The following is a 15,201-nucleotide window of genomic DNA, read 5'->3' on the forward strand; positions in this document are numbered from 1 at the left end:
TTCTAATAAAGAAATTTATTTTTCAGTTAATAAAAATGCAGTATTTAAGACAAATCGTCAAATTTTCAAATGTAACATACTACCCATAAACTATATTTTTAGCTCAAACTACAGCTAGTTGTTTACAACAACTAATTTCCAAATAGTCATCTATGAATTTACACAACTGATACTTAGAAGCTCTTTAAAATCTCTCCGTAAATTAAAAAGTTAAGCCAACTTGTCTGCCTCTACAGCTTACCCGCGGCAGATGAACCAGGCGTGCCCGACTGCACAGGCAGCTTTCTTGGTACGCCCTGCCCCAGGCCTGCAGCGTGCGCCCCTCAGGGAAAGGCTGCTGTCTGGGTTCCTTTCCTGTTGGCCATCTATGGTGTGGGCACATCAGGTGCCCTGAGGCAGCCAAGAGGGCATACAATGTACTTGAAGTCTCTGACAACTGAAGAGTCTAAAGTCACATGGTGCTGTGCTTACTCCAAAGCAATGGTGCTAATCCAGGAGGGCGCTCCGCAGGCTGACTTTGGGTTTAGGACTCTGCTTCGTCCCCATTACTTCCATCATCCGTGTCATTCTCCTCGTCCTCTTCCCTCTTCTCTTTAAGCATTTTCAGATATTTACTAGCTAAAATCTTCTTTGGTAATATATCTTAAAAATATAAAGCTGACATCAGCAATTGGTTTTGGCAGACCATGAACACAGCAATGCAAATTTCAAAATGTGCAAGTCCCTGCTTTGAACTCTAGAACAGGTTCCAAAACACGACAGAATTCCGACCCTGCCTCTGGGTGACAGCGCAGGAAACCAGCGCTGCCTCCTGACTAACGCCAGAGACCTGTTTCCTTTCCACGGACTGCAAACCATGGGCTCCTATGTGCTGGTAACGACTGGGAGCAACCCTGTCCTACCCACCTGAGACAGGCCGGCGGGCCCTGGGGGGATAGATTAAAGCTCTTTTTCTAGCTGTGGCCCACACAGCTTGTTCCGCAACAACAACTACTAGTTTCTCTGTTTCTGGGGCCGAGCAGACCAGCCCAGAGTTCTCCCTTCAGTGGTAAGGAGTCAGCCAGGCTCCCCCAGCCACCCAGCCAGCCAAACATCCTTGTGCAGGTTGTTGACTTCACTATCATTCTAGGTGAACCACATTACAAACATACTCTGACAAAACTAAAAATGTCTTCCTGTGCCAGGTCATGGTAAACTTTGGCACCTGGAGAAAGCAGCAAAAAAAAAAAAAAAAAAAAAAAAAAAGTCTATTTCAGTGAAAGCAGGGGGAAAAAAAGCTGTAAATCACTACATCTGTTTTAACCAGAATGTTTCCAAAGCTAAGTACCTGCAAGAAACTGAAAAGTTTCCGATTCCTCTGCAGTATTTGATAAATCACTGTAAGTGAGTGCTTTCCTTTCTTTTCCATTGCCATGTCTGTAGGAATAGGTGGCTAGATACTGAACAAAGAGTTCCTAAAACAAAATGAAAAAGTGAAATGAAAAGTATGCTCTGAAAATTTACCGCAGAACTTAATTTTTAAAATTACATTGTTTAGATGACTGCGGATTACCTGGGTTTCTCAAATTACAGAAAACTACTGGGGAAAGGAGAAATGGGTCAGAAAGAAAGCAAAGGTGTATCAAAGTTGGCAGGGAAGCAGGCATTTCCCCTAAAGTTATTTTAGATTTCTAACTCAGGGAAATTTTTTTAAATTCAACGATGGATTATAATTATGTGAAAACTATAGGTTGTTTTAAGGAGCAAAGGACCATTCAAAAATTCTGACTCAGGAACACATTTTTAAAATACAGCGTCTAAGGTGGTGGCGTACGACTGTAATAGTCAAACAACCTGAAACTGAGAGTTGACCACCTTTCCCATTTTGCCCAAACACCTTCCCCAAATCAACAACCTGGACGGAGCCTCTCTCTTCCCCTCCCTGTAGGTTGGTGGGTAAGGAATGAAAGTGCACAGGGAATCTAAGTATCCCAGCACCACGTGCTGATGGGACGACTACCCGCCCCCCCCCCCCCCCCCCCGGGCTCCGGGATCAGGCGGGCAGAAGGTCTCAGCTCTGCCCCAGCACCCTGCAGGGACACCGCACTGAGACCCCAGGGGCTGCGCAGTCCAAGGCAGGCTTAAGCACGGCCCAGTGCAGTAACACAAAGCGTGCTGGAGCACTACTGTCCACACCAAATCCAAAGAGACCCTGAGCCACCTGCACCTAGAACGGCGCTGGCACCACGGGCTGGGAAACGGAGGCCGGCTGTGGACGGGGGATGTCCAGCCTCGCTGCGCGGACAAGGTGCGTGCGTCGTCGGGCTGCACCTCCAGAACCCTCTCACTGAACCCTGAGGAACCGGGGCCCGAAAACCACGAACAGGGCGGAAGCGGAAGAACGGAAGGTTTGGGGGCCCGGAGTGCGGTGATGCGCGTGGAGAAGACGCCACAGGAGGCACGCGTCAGGTCGCGTCAGCCAGCGCCACCACCCGGGGCCTCGCGCAGGGGAAGTCGGGAGCGGCGCGCGGGGAACGGCGGGAGTCGCGCGGTAGGCGAAAGGCACGCGAGGCAGGACGGGAGCGGCGCGGTGGGCGGGGCGGTGGGCGCGAGGGCGCCGGGCGCTGGGGCGCGCGCTGCGAGGGAGGGGACAGGGCGCGCGCGCCGCGAGCCCGCGACGGGCGGGGGGGGGGGGGCGGCACCGGCAGCGCCGCGGGGCGGGGCCCGACGGTTCCGGTCGCCCCCCCCTCCTCCAGCCGCTCCCTCCTCCCCGCGCGGCCCGCCTCACCGTGGCTTTGGCCGTGAGCACCAGCGCCTCCTGGTTGATACTGGACACCTCGGGCGAGCTCTTCATGATGACCCGGATGCGGGACAGCGGCAGCGACACGAGCCGCTGCTCCCCGCACCTGTCCCTGCCCGCGACCGCGTCCGCCATCTTCGCGCCCCTCCCCGCGGCGGCCGCCGGACCCGCCGCGAGCGAGGCAGGCGGCCTGCCGGCCTGGCGGGTGCGGGAGCGGAGGCCCGCTGCCCCGTGGGAGTTGTAGTGTCGGGGAGGCGCGGCCTCGGGGGCCGGCAGCCGCCCTTCCGGGGCAGAACTACAAACCCCGAGATGCCGCGCGGAGCGGGCGGAAAGGCAGCCGGCGGGGCGGTGCCGCCCAGGGCCGCGAGCGGGGCTTCCCGCCAGATGCCCGCGCGGTGCGGACCTGGGGGCGCGGCGGACGGAGACGGCCAGGGAGCTCGGCGCCGCTGGTGGCCGCAGCGGCCCTCGGAGACGCGGGGACGGGGTACCGTCTTCAGAGCTGGGGAGAGAGCGCACCTTCCTGGGAGGAGGAACAACACACGTGGAGGCCCCGAGGCCGGAGCCGGTCGGGGAAGCTCAAAGGGGCCGATGTGCTGCAGTTGGACTGAGCGGGCAGCCAGGGGCTTTTATTCCAGCAAAAAATGGGAAGGGGGTGAAAGCTGTCAGAGGGGTGATGGGATACGTCTCAAGTGTTAACAGGATCCCTCTGGCTGCGGACTGTTGACTAGCCCAGGAGTAGTTAGTTGCAAGGGCGGAAGCAAAGAGACCAAGTAGAAGGTGATTGGAGGTGATGAATAAGGTGCCAGTGTGGCTAAGGTGAAGTGAGCTGAGAAAAGAATAGCAGGAGGCAGCCCGGGGCCAGATCGGGCAGGGCTTTGTAGATCATGGAATTCTGTCCACCTGAATGAATCCGGAGGCCCTGGGAAGAGTTAAGGAGGTCCCCCTTAATTTCACGAAGAACAGGACAGAAGTAGGAAGGCTGCTGCTGGGACAAAGACGATGGTGGGTTGGGCTAGAGTGAGGTGGTGGCAAGGAGTAGGTTTGGGATCTAATATGAAGACAGCCAGCAGGACCTGCCAGTGAGATGTGGAGCCAAAGAATGGTGATGCCATGTTCCAGAACGGGGAACACTGCCAGAGGAGCAACTTTGGCCAAGAGCTTTGCTTTGGAGCAAGTTAAAGTTGCGGTTGCCTGTGAAACACTAGTGGCAGTGTTGAGCGGATAATTCGACATTGAGGCCTGGAGTTGAGGCCGGAGCAGTTAACTTAGAAACCAGCACTGTCTGGGTGGTAGTTAAAACCGTGAACTTGAATGAACATATTTAGGAGGAGGGTGAAGATAGAGTGGAAGGATCTAAGGACTCCAGCCTAGGGTGCTCCCAACATTTCAACATGGAGGAAAGAAGGAAAATCCAGCAAAGCAGACTGGAAAAAAGTGGCCATTAAATAGGAGGAAACCCAAGAGATTGGGTGTCCAGAAAGCCAGTTCAGAGGGTGCCTGGGTGGCTCAGTCGGTTAACCATCAACTCTGGACTTCAGCTCAGGTCACGATCTCACGGTTCATGAGTTCAAGCCCGACGTCAGGCTCTGCGCTGACAGCACGGAGCCTGCTTGGGATACTCTCTGCCCCTCCCCACTCATGCTCGCATGCATGGTCTTTCTCTCAAAATAAATAAAAGAAAAGGCGTTTCTGAAAGGAGAAACTGGTCAACTGGGTAGAAAACGGCTGGGAAGTCGAATAAGATGACTGTCTTACCGCTCACTAGCAGTGTGACCCCACTGCTGAACCACGGGGTCCTAGGAAGCGTGGAAACGCCTGGCGTAAGTTCCGCGCCCTGACAGTGATATTCCACCCGGCACCACCTCCCTCTCGGGTCAGCCCTGAGCAGCAAAGGGGATGGAATGAGAAAGGCCGTTGTGAACTAGAAAGCATCCTCCAAAAGTCTAAATTACCGTGTAAGGTTTCAGTGTTCCTGCTGCAAGGCCTTTTCACCCCAAATCAACTTTGATTTCAAAGTTCATATAAAAAGGAGCGCGTGGCCGGCTCGGTTGTGGAGGATGCGGCTCTTGGTCTCGGGGTTGTGAGTTGAGGCCTCACGTGAGGCTGGGCGTGGGGCCTACTTGTAAAAAAGTTCACCTACAAACAAACAGTCTAGGAAATTCAAAGCACATGTTGTTTCACCTTTCTGACTTCAGGGCTGTTCATCACTTAGGTAATGATCACGAAATATAAAACTTACAGCATGTTTCTACGAGTTCAGTAAATTTTGAAAACTGCTCTTTGTCCTTCCCGTAGAGGGGACCCAAGACCAGGTATCACAGATGTTCCAGATTACTGATCTTAGTGGTATTAGGAAAGTTTTCGCATCTGCCTTCAGCCATAATGACCCAGTAATTTCAGCACCTGCTATGTGCTACGGACTTAGAAGGTGAAGGCCGAGGATACAAGGATGTTGTCTTCACCACTGTCACCTCAGGTCTTGGTCCAAATACATGCCAGGCACTGCTAGGCACGGAGGGGCAGCCAGTGAGCAGACAGCTCTGGTCCCGGCTCTCCCAGAGCTTGCTTTCAAGTACAAGGGAGACAGAAAAGAAAAAAAAAATAGGACCCTCTCCTATGGTAAGTGCTCTGGAGAAACCCGTGTGAGTGGCAGGTAGCCTTTCCGAAGTGAGATCTCTGCTCCGTGTGAAGAGAAGGGGACAGCCAGCAGTGCAGAAGGGTTGGGGCAAAATGAGCCCCCCCCAACAGGACAGCCTGCGGGAAGGACACCCGAGGAGGAAGATCCCTTGGCAAAATGGGGGAACCGAAAGGCCAGTGTGGTTGGAGCTTAGTGAGCGAGACGGTGTGGGAGACGTGGGACCCGCTCAGGCAGGCAGGTGAGACCTGTGGCTCTCATTCTGGAAGCCCTAAGAGTTGGGGGGTGAGAGCAGACCCAACATAAAAGGCCAGCCTGGTTGCCAAGTGATGGCGAAGTGACAGCGTGCCCGGTGCCGGGCCGAGAGGAGGCCCCGCTTCAGCCTCAGGACTCGGCTCTTCTCCAGGGAGCTCCGTTCCTCCGGAAGTGGTTGACATTGCCAAGGTGAGCCAGAAACTATCCAACAAACACCCACTACACGGTGGAGTCCTTCAGTCCACACAGGGGGCACGCTGTACTGCTGATGTGGTTGACATTGCCAAGGTGAGCCAGAAACTATCCTACAAACACCCACTACACGGTGGAGTCCTTCAGTCCACACAGGGGGCACGCTGTACTGCTGATGTATTTTGAAGTTCCTAGACATTTTGTTTCTCTAGATGGTTATTGCTTTTTTTTTTTTTAGTGTGTTTTTATTTTTGAGACAGAGACAGAACACGAGTGGGAGAGGGGCAGAGAGAGAGGGAGACACAGACACAGAATCCAAAGCAGGCTCCAGGCTCCGAGCTGTCAGCACAGAGCCCAATGTGGGGCTCGAACCCACAAACCACAAGATCATGACCTGAGCTGAAGTTGAATGCTCAACCGACTAAGCCACCCAGGCGTCCCTGGTTATTGCTTTTTGTAAGGTTTGTCTTTCTTGGCACGTTGGAAAGCAGGATGTGTTAGGAGATAAAACAGAAGAGGAAGGGGTCAGGAGAGCCAGGATTCAGGAAGTGGAGGATGAGGAGCTCAGGTTAGGGAATTTGCAGGTGACATTCGGTCATCAGTCATGTTAGGAACAAGGAAAGGTGCAAAGGAGGAGATCAGAAAAGAGGGAAAGTGCTCACTGGTTTTAAAACAAGAAATAAGCGGGGCGCCTGGGTGGCGCAGTCGGTTAGGCATCTGAGTCGATTTCGGCTCAGGTCATGATCTCATGGTTTGTGGGTTCGAGCCCCGCATTCGGGCTCTGTGCTAAGATTTTACTCTTAAGTCATCTCCACACCCAACGTGGGGCTTGCACTTACAACCCCGAGATCAAGAGGCACACGCTGCACAAACTGAGCCAGCCGGGCGCCCCTAATGCCCCTCGTTTCTGATGCCTCTGCACAGTCTTCCTTCTTTCTTGCTGCCTCCTGTGTCTGCATCCCAGGACACTAGAAGGCAGTTACCTCCCCTGCCAGCTGGCCTCTGGTCAGACTCTGCCAGTGGGAGGCCCAGGTGAGAGGTGCAGTGGAGAGGAAGGAGGAAGTCCCACCCTGCTCGTACCAGAGTGCTGGCAGCAGCCGGGACTGCAGGCCGCTACAGGGAATGTTCCCGCGAAGGTGGTGGTTTGAGCATCTTCGCCAGGCACCCCTGGGAGTTCACTGGGGAGACTGGGCTCCAAGCCAGGGGCGGCACCGGCTTCCCGATCTCTGGGTTGCGCCTCCTTCCCCTGAGATGTCAGAGCGCCTTCCTCACGCTCCTGCAGCCCTAATGTCACCCTTGGAGGCAGTTCTCGGCATTAAACCCTCGTCTGTTTGAAACACGCAGAGAAGTTCCCGCTTTCCTGATTGAACGTCGGTCCAAGGAGACCGACCGAGTACAGCGGGAATCCAGGGCTGGTTACCTGCATTGACCGTGCTGGTACAGAGATGCCTTCGCTGGCAGCGCGCCCTGGAAAACAGTTACTTAGTTGTCGCCTGTTGTTGCCTGGGTGGAGTGCTCCTTGAAGGCAAGGGGCCACAGGTGACCCTCATGGTGGAAATGGAGTCTCGTGGGACAGGCTGGCTCCCGACTGCCCTGGAGAGCGTTTGGAAAGAAAACTGGTGCTGGGGGCTTTTGACTGTCTGACCACGCCCCGACCAGAGAAGCAGCTCCCGTGGTGGCCCTAAGATTCCTTAGCTTCCTTAGCCTCGGGCCTCGTAGGGCTAAGGGTCAGACCCACCTTTGATTCTTTCTGAGGCAGAATTACTACCTGATTTGAATTCACAGCCTCACCAGATCTTTCCTGTGAAGTTAGGCTGTTGACTGGGAAGAACAGGGTCCTGAGGTCAGTAGGGACAGTTGGGAGGGGCCAAGGCTACCTTCGACGCTCGTCCCTCTGGGAAATGGCCCCCTGCCTGAGGAGACCAGTCTTTGACGGCTTCAGAGTCCTGTTAATGAGCTTAGTCGAGGTGCTTCCCTGGCCAGGGGAGTCTTCCCACAACTGGCCCCTCATTACCCCCGCTCCACAGTCAGAGTCCGATCCCAGCATGCTCCAGGGCCACAACGGCACAATCCGATGCAGGAGATGTTCACACGATAAAAGAGTTGGGGCACAATAAGCGTTTTCATCAGCATACGTTTTGGGGGCGCACGAGGCACGGCCCCTAATGGTGTCAGTCCAGGAGGGCAGAGCGTTATGTTGAGTCGGGCTGAACTCTCCAGTGTAGCTGACTTACTAGGGTTCAGGGGTTCTGTCCTGCCGACAGCTGGGAGTGGCTCGATCAGCTTGCTTTGCTAAATCGTTGGGGTGAGACTTGGCGTGTCCTGCACGGGGTTCGGGGGGGGGGGGCGGGCACTGTGACTCTTAGAGACCGTGAAGCACCTCTGTGTGTGCTTCTGTGACCCGTGCACCAGGTGACCCCACAGATCTGGGGTGGGGTGTCGGGCAGGTCCCCATAACAGGCACAGCACAGCCTCCAAGGGGTTTGGAGCAAAACTGCATCTTCTACAAATAACTATTCTCCTTTTGAGGAACAGCTTTAGAGTTTTGCCCCTGGACACTGGTAGAGGCGAAATGCCAGATTATGAGACCCCAAGTGAGTGTGTGACCTGAGGTGGGTGTGATGGGAACCCATCAGGTTCCGTCCAGGGGAAGTCGAGGTGTATCAGCCCCGAGCACGTCCCGGGAGCACGAGGAAGTCACCTGAGCGGGTGGCTCAGACTCCCAGGGCACCCCCCTCCCTCCTCTCTCTGCCCACTCCCCACAGCTGTGGTCTCAGAAGAAAAACAGAGCCCGTGAACAGATTGCTCTGTAAATAACGCGGACACCACGGGGACGGGAGTGCCGTGACGCCTCACGCGAGCGTGCCAGAAAGGTGGAGGTGAGCGGGGGTCCTCCCAGAGGCCCACTGCCGGGATGGAGAGAAAGCCAGGGGCACGGGACCGACAGCCATTCAGGGGTAGTAGTTCACCACCGTTTGGGGGCCCAGGAACGCGGACAGGACAAGATTGGAGACTTCAAGACAAAAAAGTCTGGGGAAGGGGTTTGTAGATGCACTCAGAGTTGGAAGAGCCGTGAGGGGCAAGTGGCCTGTGGGATGCTCCCCTTCCTTCCGCACAGGAGGCCGTGAAAGAACCAGTGACAAGATGCCACGCTTGGACACATCACTTGTTGTCTTTTACCAGCCACCGGGTCTTTGTGTCCTTCTGCCGTGTCCCTCTTGGCACGTTGGTTTCAGGCCTCGTTGTTTCTTGCCTCATGGTTCCAAAATGGCTGCTGCCGGTCCAGAGGGCATGACCGCGTTAGACGGGAACAAGGGAGAAGGGCGAGAGGCCAAAGGCTGTTTGCTCATTAGGTCCCAGGACTGTCTTTTTACCAGGAGGGGATGATCTCAGCACCCATTCCCTTAACTCTCCTGGTCAGAATTGGGTCATTAGCTCACCCTGAGAGCAATCACTGGCCAAAAGGAATGAGACCAGTCCGACTGCTTTGAACCAATTAGGATTTAGTCCCTGAGGCTGTCTCCCTGTGATCAAAGGATAAGTAATCCCTACTGAAAAATTGAGGTGGGTGGGAGGGGAGTCTTAAGACAGGGACCGGTTGTAGGTTAGACAATAACCAGTGTGTGCCGAAGTTACCGACATTTAAATTTCTGGAGATTTCACTTGCAAATCTAAAAGAGTGAGAAAGTGAGGCAACCCTGATCCCACACGGCCTCATGGCAAGATCGGTTGTCCTCTCTAGGAGTCATGTGCCCTGGGGTCTGCCACAGAGCCCATCACCCTCTATCATCACCTGCCTGTTTACTTCCACCGTCAGCTTGGCCCCGGCCTTTTTGAGTGTGAGCCCAGGCTTAGGACACTGTTGTAGAGTGATCTGTTTGCTGGTATGTTTCTCCCACTAAGCCTAGCACACTATCTGGCGTGTAAATCGAAAATAAGACGGGTTGGGGGACCGGGGTGGGGGGGCAGGTAGCCCATCCTAAGGAGCCAAACTATATTGCATAAGAAGAGTGGTTAAGGCATTGCTATCAGAAAGGCTTAAATCTGAATCTCACCTCTGCTCTTCCTGGCTTCTCCTGATTCTGTTTCCTCGTCTGTAAAGTAACGATCGTAGCCTCTGTCCCCCAGCATCATTGAGAAACCAATGTGAGCTCATGCCTGTGGAGCCCCAGGCAAAAAAAAACCACGGAAGTTCCCTGTTCCCCAAGAAGGAAGGACAGCCTAAGCTGAAAAGAATTTGCGACAGGATTAGGAAAGATCTGTGAGAGCCGAGGCCACCTCTTACTAGCTTTGAACGGCTAGAAGTGCTTGATAAATGTTTAATGATAATAATGATTATTTCACTGGGTAGAATGTAATTACACAAATTGTAAAAACATAATTATGCCAGGCTGTCATTACAGATAATGGCTTGAATACAAGGATAATGAGGGGCAAACCGGAGCCCCCCATTGTCATGGCTGCCAACAGGCGCCGGCTTGCAAAGCTGCGCTGATCTTCCTGTGGGGGGCAGGGGCTGCGGGAACAGTCTGGGCCAAGGGCAGGGATTGGTAGGAGCCAGACCGTACCCATGATGCAGTAGTGGGGAGTCACTGGAGGGTTTTCAGCACGAAAACTTGTCATGGCAAGATATCACAACTGAGGGGCGCCCGGGTGGCTCAGTCGGCGAAGCGTCTGACTCTTGATTTCAGCTCAGGTCATGATCTCACCATTTGTGAGTTCGAGCCCTGCAGCGGGCTCTGTGCTGACAGCTCAGAACCTGCTTGGGATTCTCTCTCTCTCTCCCCCTCTCTCTGCCCTTCCCCTGCTCTCTCTCGCTCTCTCAAAAATAAATAAACATTAAAAAAAAAAAAAAAAAAGATGTTGCGTAATAAAATGTACCATCGAAGGGACACCAGGCTGGCTCAGTCCGTAGTAGAGCATGCGACTCTTGACATCGAAGTTGTGAGTTCGAGCCCCACGTTGGGGGTGGAGTTTGCTTAAAAAATTAATTTAAAATTTACCGTTGAAGCTGTTTTTAAATGTGTGGTTCAGTGGCGTGAAGCGTATCCACACTGAGTCACCACCATCCATCCGTCTCCACAACTCTTTTGTCCTCCCAAACTGAAACTCTGTACCTTCTATCTTCTTATGTATGTGTGGATTTAAAGCAGGCTTCGTGCCCCGTGTGTGGCCCAAAGCTGGACTTCCTGAGACCAAGACGTAAGCGGAGATCAAGAGCCAGACAGCCGGGGTGCCTGGGGGGCTCAGTTAAGTGTCTGACTTCGGCTTGGGTCATGATCTCACGGGTCGTGGGTTCGAGCCCTACATTGGGCTCACTGCTGTTACTGCGAGCCCGTTTTGGATCCTCTGCCCCCCTCTCCCACTTCCCCTCCCCCCCTTGCACTCTCTTTCTCAAAAATCGATAAACATTAAAAAAAAAAAAAAGAGACACTCAACCAACGGAGCCAACCCAGTCACCTTGAAACTGCACCTTTCTTTTTTTATTCTTGAAATGTTTTCTAACTTTAAAAAAAAAATTATTTATTTATTTATTTGATGTTTATTTTTGAGAGAGAGAGAGAGCACAAGCAGGGGAGGGGCAGAGACAGAGAGAGAGAGAGAGAGAGACACAGACTCGGAAGCAGGCTCCAGGCTCTGAGCTGTCAGCACAGAACCCGACTCGGGGCTCGAACCCCCGAACTGTGAGATCATGACCTGAGCTAAGATCAACTGACTGAGCCACCGAGGCGCCCCCAACTCTTTACTTTTAAACACTAAGTCCCCACTCCCAGCCCTGGCACCCACCATCCTACTTTCTGTCTCTACAAGACTTTCCTTTCACTACTGACTGGTCTTGGCACCCTTGGTCAAAAATCATTTGCCGGTACACGCAGGGTTTCTCCGGGCTCTGTTCTATTCCACGGATCTATGTGCCCGTCTCTAGGCCAGTGCCACATTGTATCGGTTGCTACAGCTTTGTACTAAGTTTTGAAGCGAAGGGCGAGGTCTACAACTTTGTTGTTGTTGTTGCTTTTTACTTTATTTATTTATTTTTGAGACAGAGCTCAAGAGTGCGAGCAGGAGAGAGGCAGAGAGAGAAGGAGACAGAATCCCAACCAGGCTCCACGCGGTCCCCAACTTTGTTCTTTTTTTTAATGTTTATTTACTTTTGAGAGAGAAAGAGAGCACGAGCGGGGGAGGGGCAGAGAGAGGGAGACACAGAATCTGAAACAAGCTCCAGGCTTCGAGCTGTCAGCACAGAGCCGGACTCGGGGCTTGAACCCACGAACTGTGAGCTCATGACCTGAGCCAAAGTCGGACGCTTAACCGACTGAGCAACCCAGGCGCCCCCCAACTTTGTTCTTCGTGAGATTTTTTTGGCTATTCAGAGTTCTTTGAGATTCCATATGAATTTTAGGGATGCATTTTTCTATTTCTGCAAAAAAATGTTGTTGGCCGATATGATTTAACCTGGGGTGTGGCGAGCGTGGAAACAGGAGATAAGCTAGGAGGCAGTTCAGGCAAGAAGTGATGATGTTTCTGAATGTCTAGGTAGCATTGACTGTAGAGCAACCTGACGGGATTTCGGGGGAGTTTGGGTGGTGAAATTAATAGCATTTAGTAACGGATTAGAGGTGGGTGAGGAAGAAAAGAGAAATTAAGAATGAATCCTCAGTGGGGCACCTGGGTGGTTAAGCATTTGACTTTAAAAAAAAAATTTTTTTTAATGTTTATTTTTGAGAGAGACCGACAGAGCACGTGTGGGGGAGGGCAGAGAGAGAGGGAGACACAGAATCCGAAGCAGCTCTGAGCTGTCGGCACAGAGCCCGACGCGGGGCTCGAACCAACAAGCTGTGAGATCGTGACCTGAGCCGAAGTCGGACGCTCAACCGAGGCATCCGACTCTTGATTTGGGGGCAGGTCATGATCTCGCAGCTCGTGAGTTCGAGCCCCGCATCAGGCTCTATGCTGGCAGGGCAGAGCCTGCTTGGGATTCTCTCTCTCTCTCTCTCTCTCTCTCAAAATAAATAAACTTAAAAAATAAAAGAATGACTCCTCGCTTATAGGTTGGAGGAAATGGTGGTGCTCATTTCTGGGGTAGGAAGGACGGGGGTGCCAAGAGTTTCTAGAGGGCATAGGATGTCCAAGATGGCTGGGAGACCACCAGATAGAAGAAAGGTCAGCTACACCATGGACACCCAAGCGTGGGGTACTGGGATGACTGCAGGGCTGGGGGGAGACGTATGAGGGTCAGCACCAGATGGGCGGCATAGAGAGCCTCCAGACTGGTAGGGTTGCTGAGGAAGAGGAGTAGCTGGGGAAGGGGGGCCCGAGGAGCCAGCCCGCCAGGTCGTGCCACACTTGGGGCCGGGCAGGGGGAGGAGGAGGCGGCGAAGGTGGCTGTAAGCTGCTGGGGAGATTGTCCTCGAGTAGGAAAGTCAGAATCGAAGGCAACCCAGAGTCCTCTGTGACTGCACATCCGGGGCTGATGCACGGAGGCGCCTGGCATTTGAGGAGGCAACAGACCATCTGGGCGTCATTCTCATTAACCTTGGGGGTTGGGAACTCCCAGCCCCCCTTGCAGCCCACCTGTGGCCCACCCACCCCTCACCAGGCCCCCTGGGTGTCCCCTGTTCGTTCCTCTCCTCCTCCCTGCAGGCATACCTACTGGCCTCCCCTGTGCGCCTTGTCTCCTCCAGCCGACCCCGTGCCTGCCCTGTTGTGCGGTCCGTGTCTATGCAGCTGGAGCCCCGGCGGCCCGGAGCTGGGGATGTGTGTTACTCGTCCTTGCTTTCCCAGTGTGGAGCCTGGAACACGGATCTCTGGAGAGATTAGGGGTAATCTAAAAATCACGTTTTCATTAACGTTCCTGATTCTGCACCCTGACCATGTGTTATCTGTGTAAGTATCAAAAGTAACAAAAGATTTTAAGGACACCCAGGGACGTGGAAGGTGGAGTGGACATTGGTCTGGAAATGATAGGGAAATAACAAAAGCTAGGGGCGTGCGCCTGTGAACTCCTTCATGAGGATGAGTGCACTCGGGCAGCACGGGGCCGGGAGCCGGGGGTGCAGCCTCTGCAAGGCGGGGTGTGGTGGGGTGGCGCCCCGTGTTACAGAAAGTGCACGGCAACTGTGGCTTCCACACACCGCCGCTGATAAACTCTCATGGTGCCAACACTTGGGAAGACAGATTGGCCGTTAAAATGTGAAAGGCAGTTTTTTTAATTTTTTATTTTTAATGTTTATTTTTGAGAGAGAGAGACAGAGCGTGAGCAGGGGAGGGGCAGAGAGAGAGGGAGACCCAGAATCCGAAGCAGGCTCCAGGCTGCGAGCGGTCAGCACAGAGCCCGACGCGGGGCTCGAACCCACGAACCGTGAGATCATGACCGGGGCCGACGTCAGACGCTCGACCAATTCAGCCACCCTTAGGCGCCCCTAACTGCATTCTTATAGGTGACCCAACAGCTCCACTCCCAGTATTCAGCCAGAGAAGCCAACGCTCCTGTCCACACAGAAGATTGCCCCTGGGTGTTCATATGGGCTTTCTCCATAGTGGCTGCAAGTGGAAACCACCCAAATGCCCACCAACAGATGGGCTGTTAGCCAAGTCACGGCATGTCCGAGCAATGGACTTAGCGATAAAGAACGACCCATACGGCAACCCGGAGCAGCCTCAAAAGCATCACGTGAAATTCTAGATCAGGCAAAACTAATTTATGGTGACAGGAAACAGATCCTCGGTTGCTCGCCAAGGTGGGGAGGGGGCCGACTCCGGGGGCTGGGGGCACATTCTGTGTCGTGATTGTGATGGTTGGTCCCAGGGTGTATATGTATATGTTTGTCTGAATGCATTAATAACTGCCTGCCTCAGATGGATGCCTTTTGTTGTATGAAATTATGTCACGGTGAAGTTGATTTAACAAAAGAAAGAAAGAAAAGGCACTGTCCTTGCTCCTCTGGAGCCAGCGTGGTGAGAGGTGGAATTCAGGAAAGGACACAAGTGCATGTGGGGCCCCGCACTGTCAGAAGGGCCCTGAAGGGTGCAGGAGCGGGGGAGGGACCTCGCAGAGGGAGCCCCGAGGAGCAGGAGATCAACACCACTTGGGGGACGTGCGGGGAGCTTCACATGTGGGGAGACGGGTTACCAAAGCAACATTTATCAAGGGTAGAAAACATTTAGAGAAAGCAGGTATGTAAAAGGAAGATGACAAAACCTCACGCAGACACCCAGCATCCTGCCTCACAGGGATTTCTGCTGCTGCCCCCTCCTAAGGTGTACCCCTTCAGACCTTTTCTTTTCTTTTTTGAGAGAGAGGCACCGAATCTGAAGCAGGCTCCACGCTCTGAGCTGTCAG

At 53.5% G+C, this 15,201-nt stretch overlaps 1 protein-coding gene and 1 long non-coding RNA gene across 2 annotated transcripts; one reads left to right on the top strand and one right to left on the bottom strand.

The window, feature by feature from the left end:
• Nucleotides 1-2,969, bottom strand: CHRAC1 (chromatin accessibility complex subunit 1). Its single transcript, XM_030304119.2, has 3 exons — nt 2,768-2,969; nt 1,328-1,454; nt 1-642 (listed from the first exon to the last, which is right to left on the bottom strand). The coding sequence occupies exons 1-3, from the start codon at nt 2,912-2,914 to the stop codon at nt 524-526; spliced, it is 393 nt and encodes a 130-aa protein (XP_030159979.1). The 5' UTR covers nt 2,915-2,969; the 3' UTR covers nt 1-523.
• Nucleotides 2,970-12,830: 9,861 nt separating this feature from the next.
• On the top strand, nt 12,831-14,722 carry LOC115506228. Its single transcript, XR_003966286.1, has 2 exons — nt 12,831-13,745; nt 14,300-14,722. It is a non-coding gene; the product is annotated as an uncharacterized LOC115506228 (long non-coding RNA).
• Nucleotides 14,723-15,201: the final 479 nt, after the last annotated feature.

The sequence above is a fragment of the Lynx canadensis genome, chromosome F2 (genome assembly GCF_007474595.2).
Source record: "Lynx canadensis isolate LIC74 chromosome F2, mLynCan4.pri.v2, whole genome shotgun sequence".
Classification (NCBI taxonomy): Eukaryota; Metazoa; Chordata; class Mammalia; order Carnivora; family Felidae; genus Lynx; species Lynx canadensis.

Excerpts from the sequence above, each read along its gene's own strand:
- CHRAC1 (XM_030304119.2), bottom strand. The coding sequence starts at position 2,914 with ATGGCGGACGCGGTCGCGGGCAGGGACAGGTGCGGGGAGCAGCGGCTC. Across the intron at positions 1,455-2,767 it reads TGCTCACGGCCAAAGCCACG|GAACTCTTTGTTCAGTATCT; the intron begins GTGAGGCGGGCC and ends ATTTTGTTTTAG. Across the intron at positions 643-1,327 it reads AACTTTTCAGTTTCTTGCAG|ATATATTACCAAAGAAGATT; the intron begins GTACTTAGCTTT and ends TATATTTTTAAG.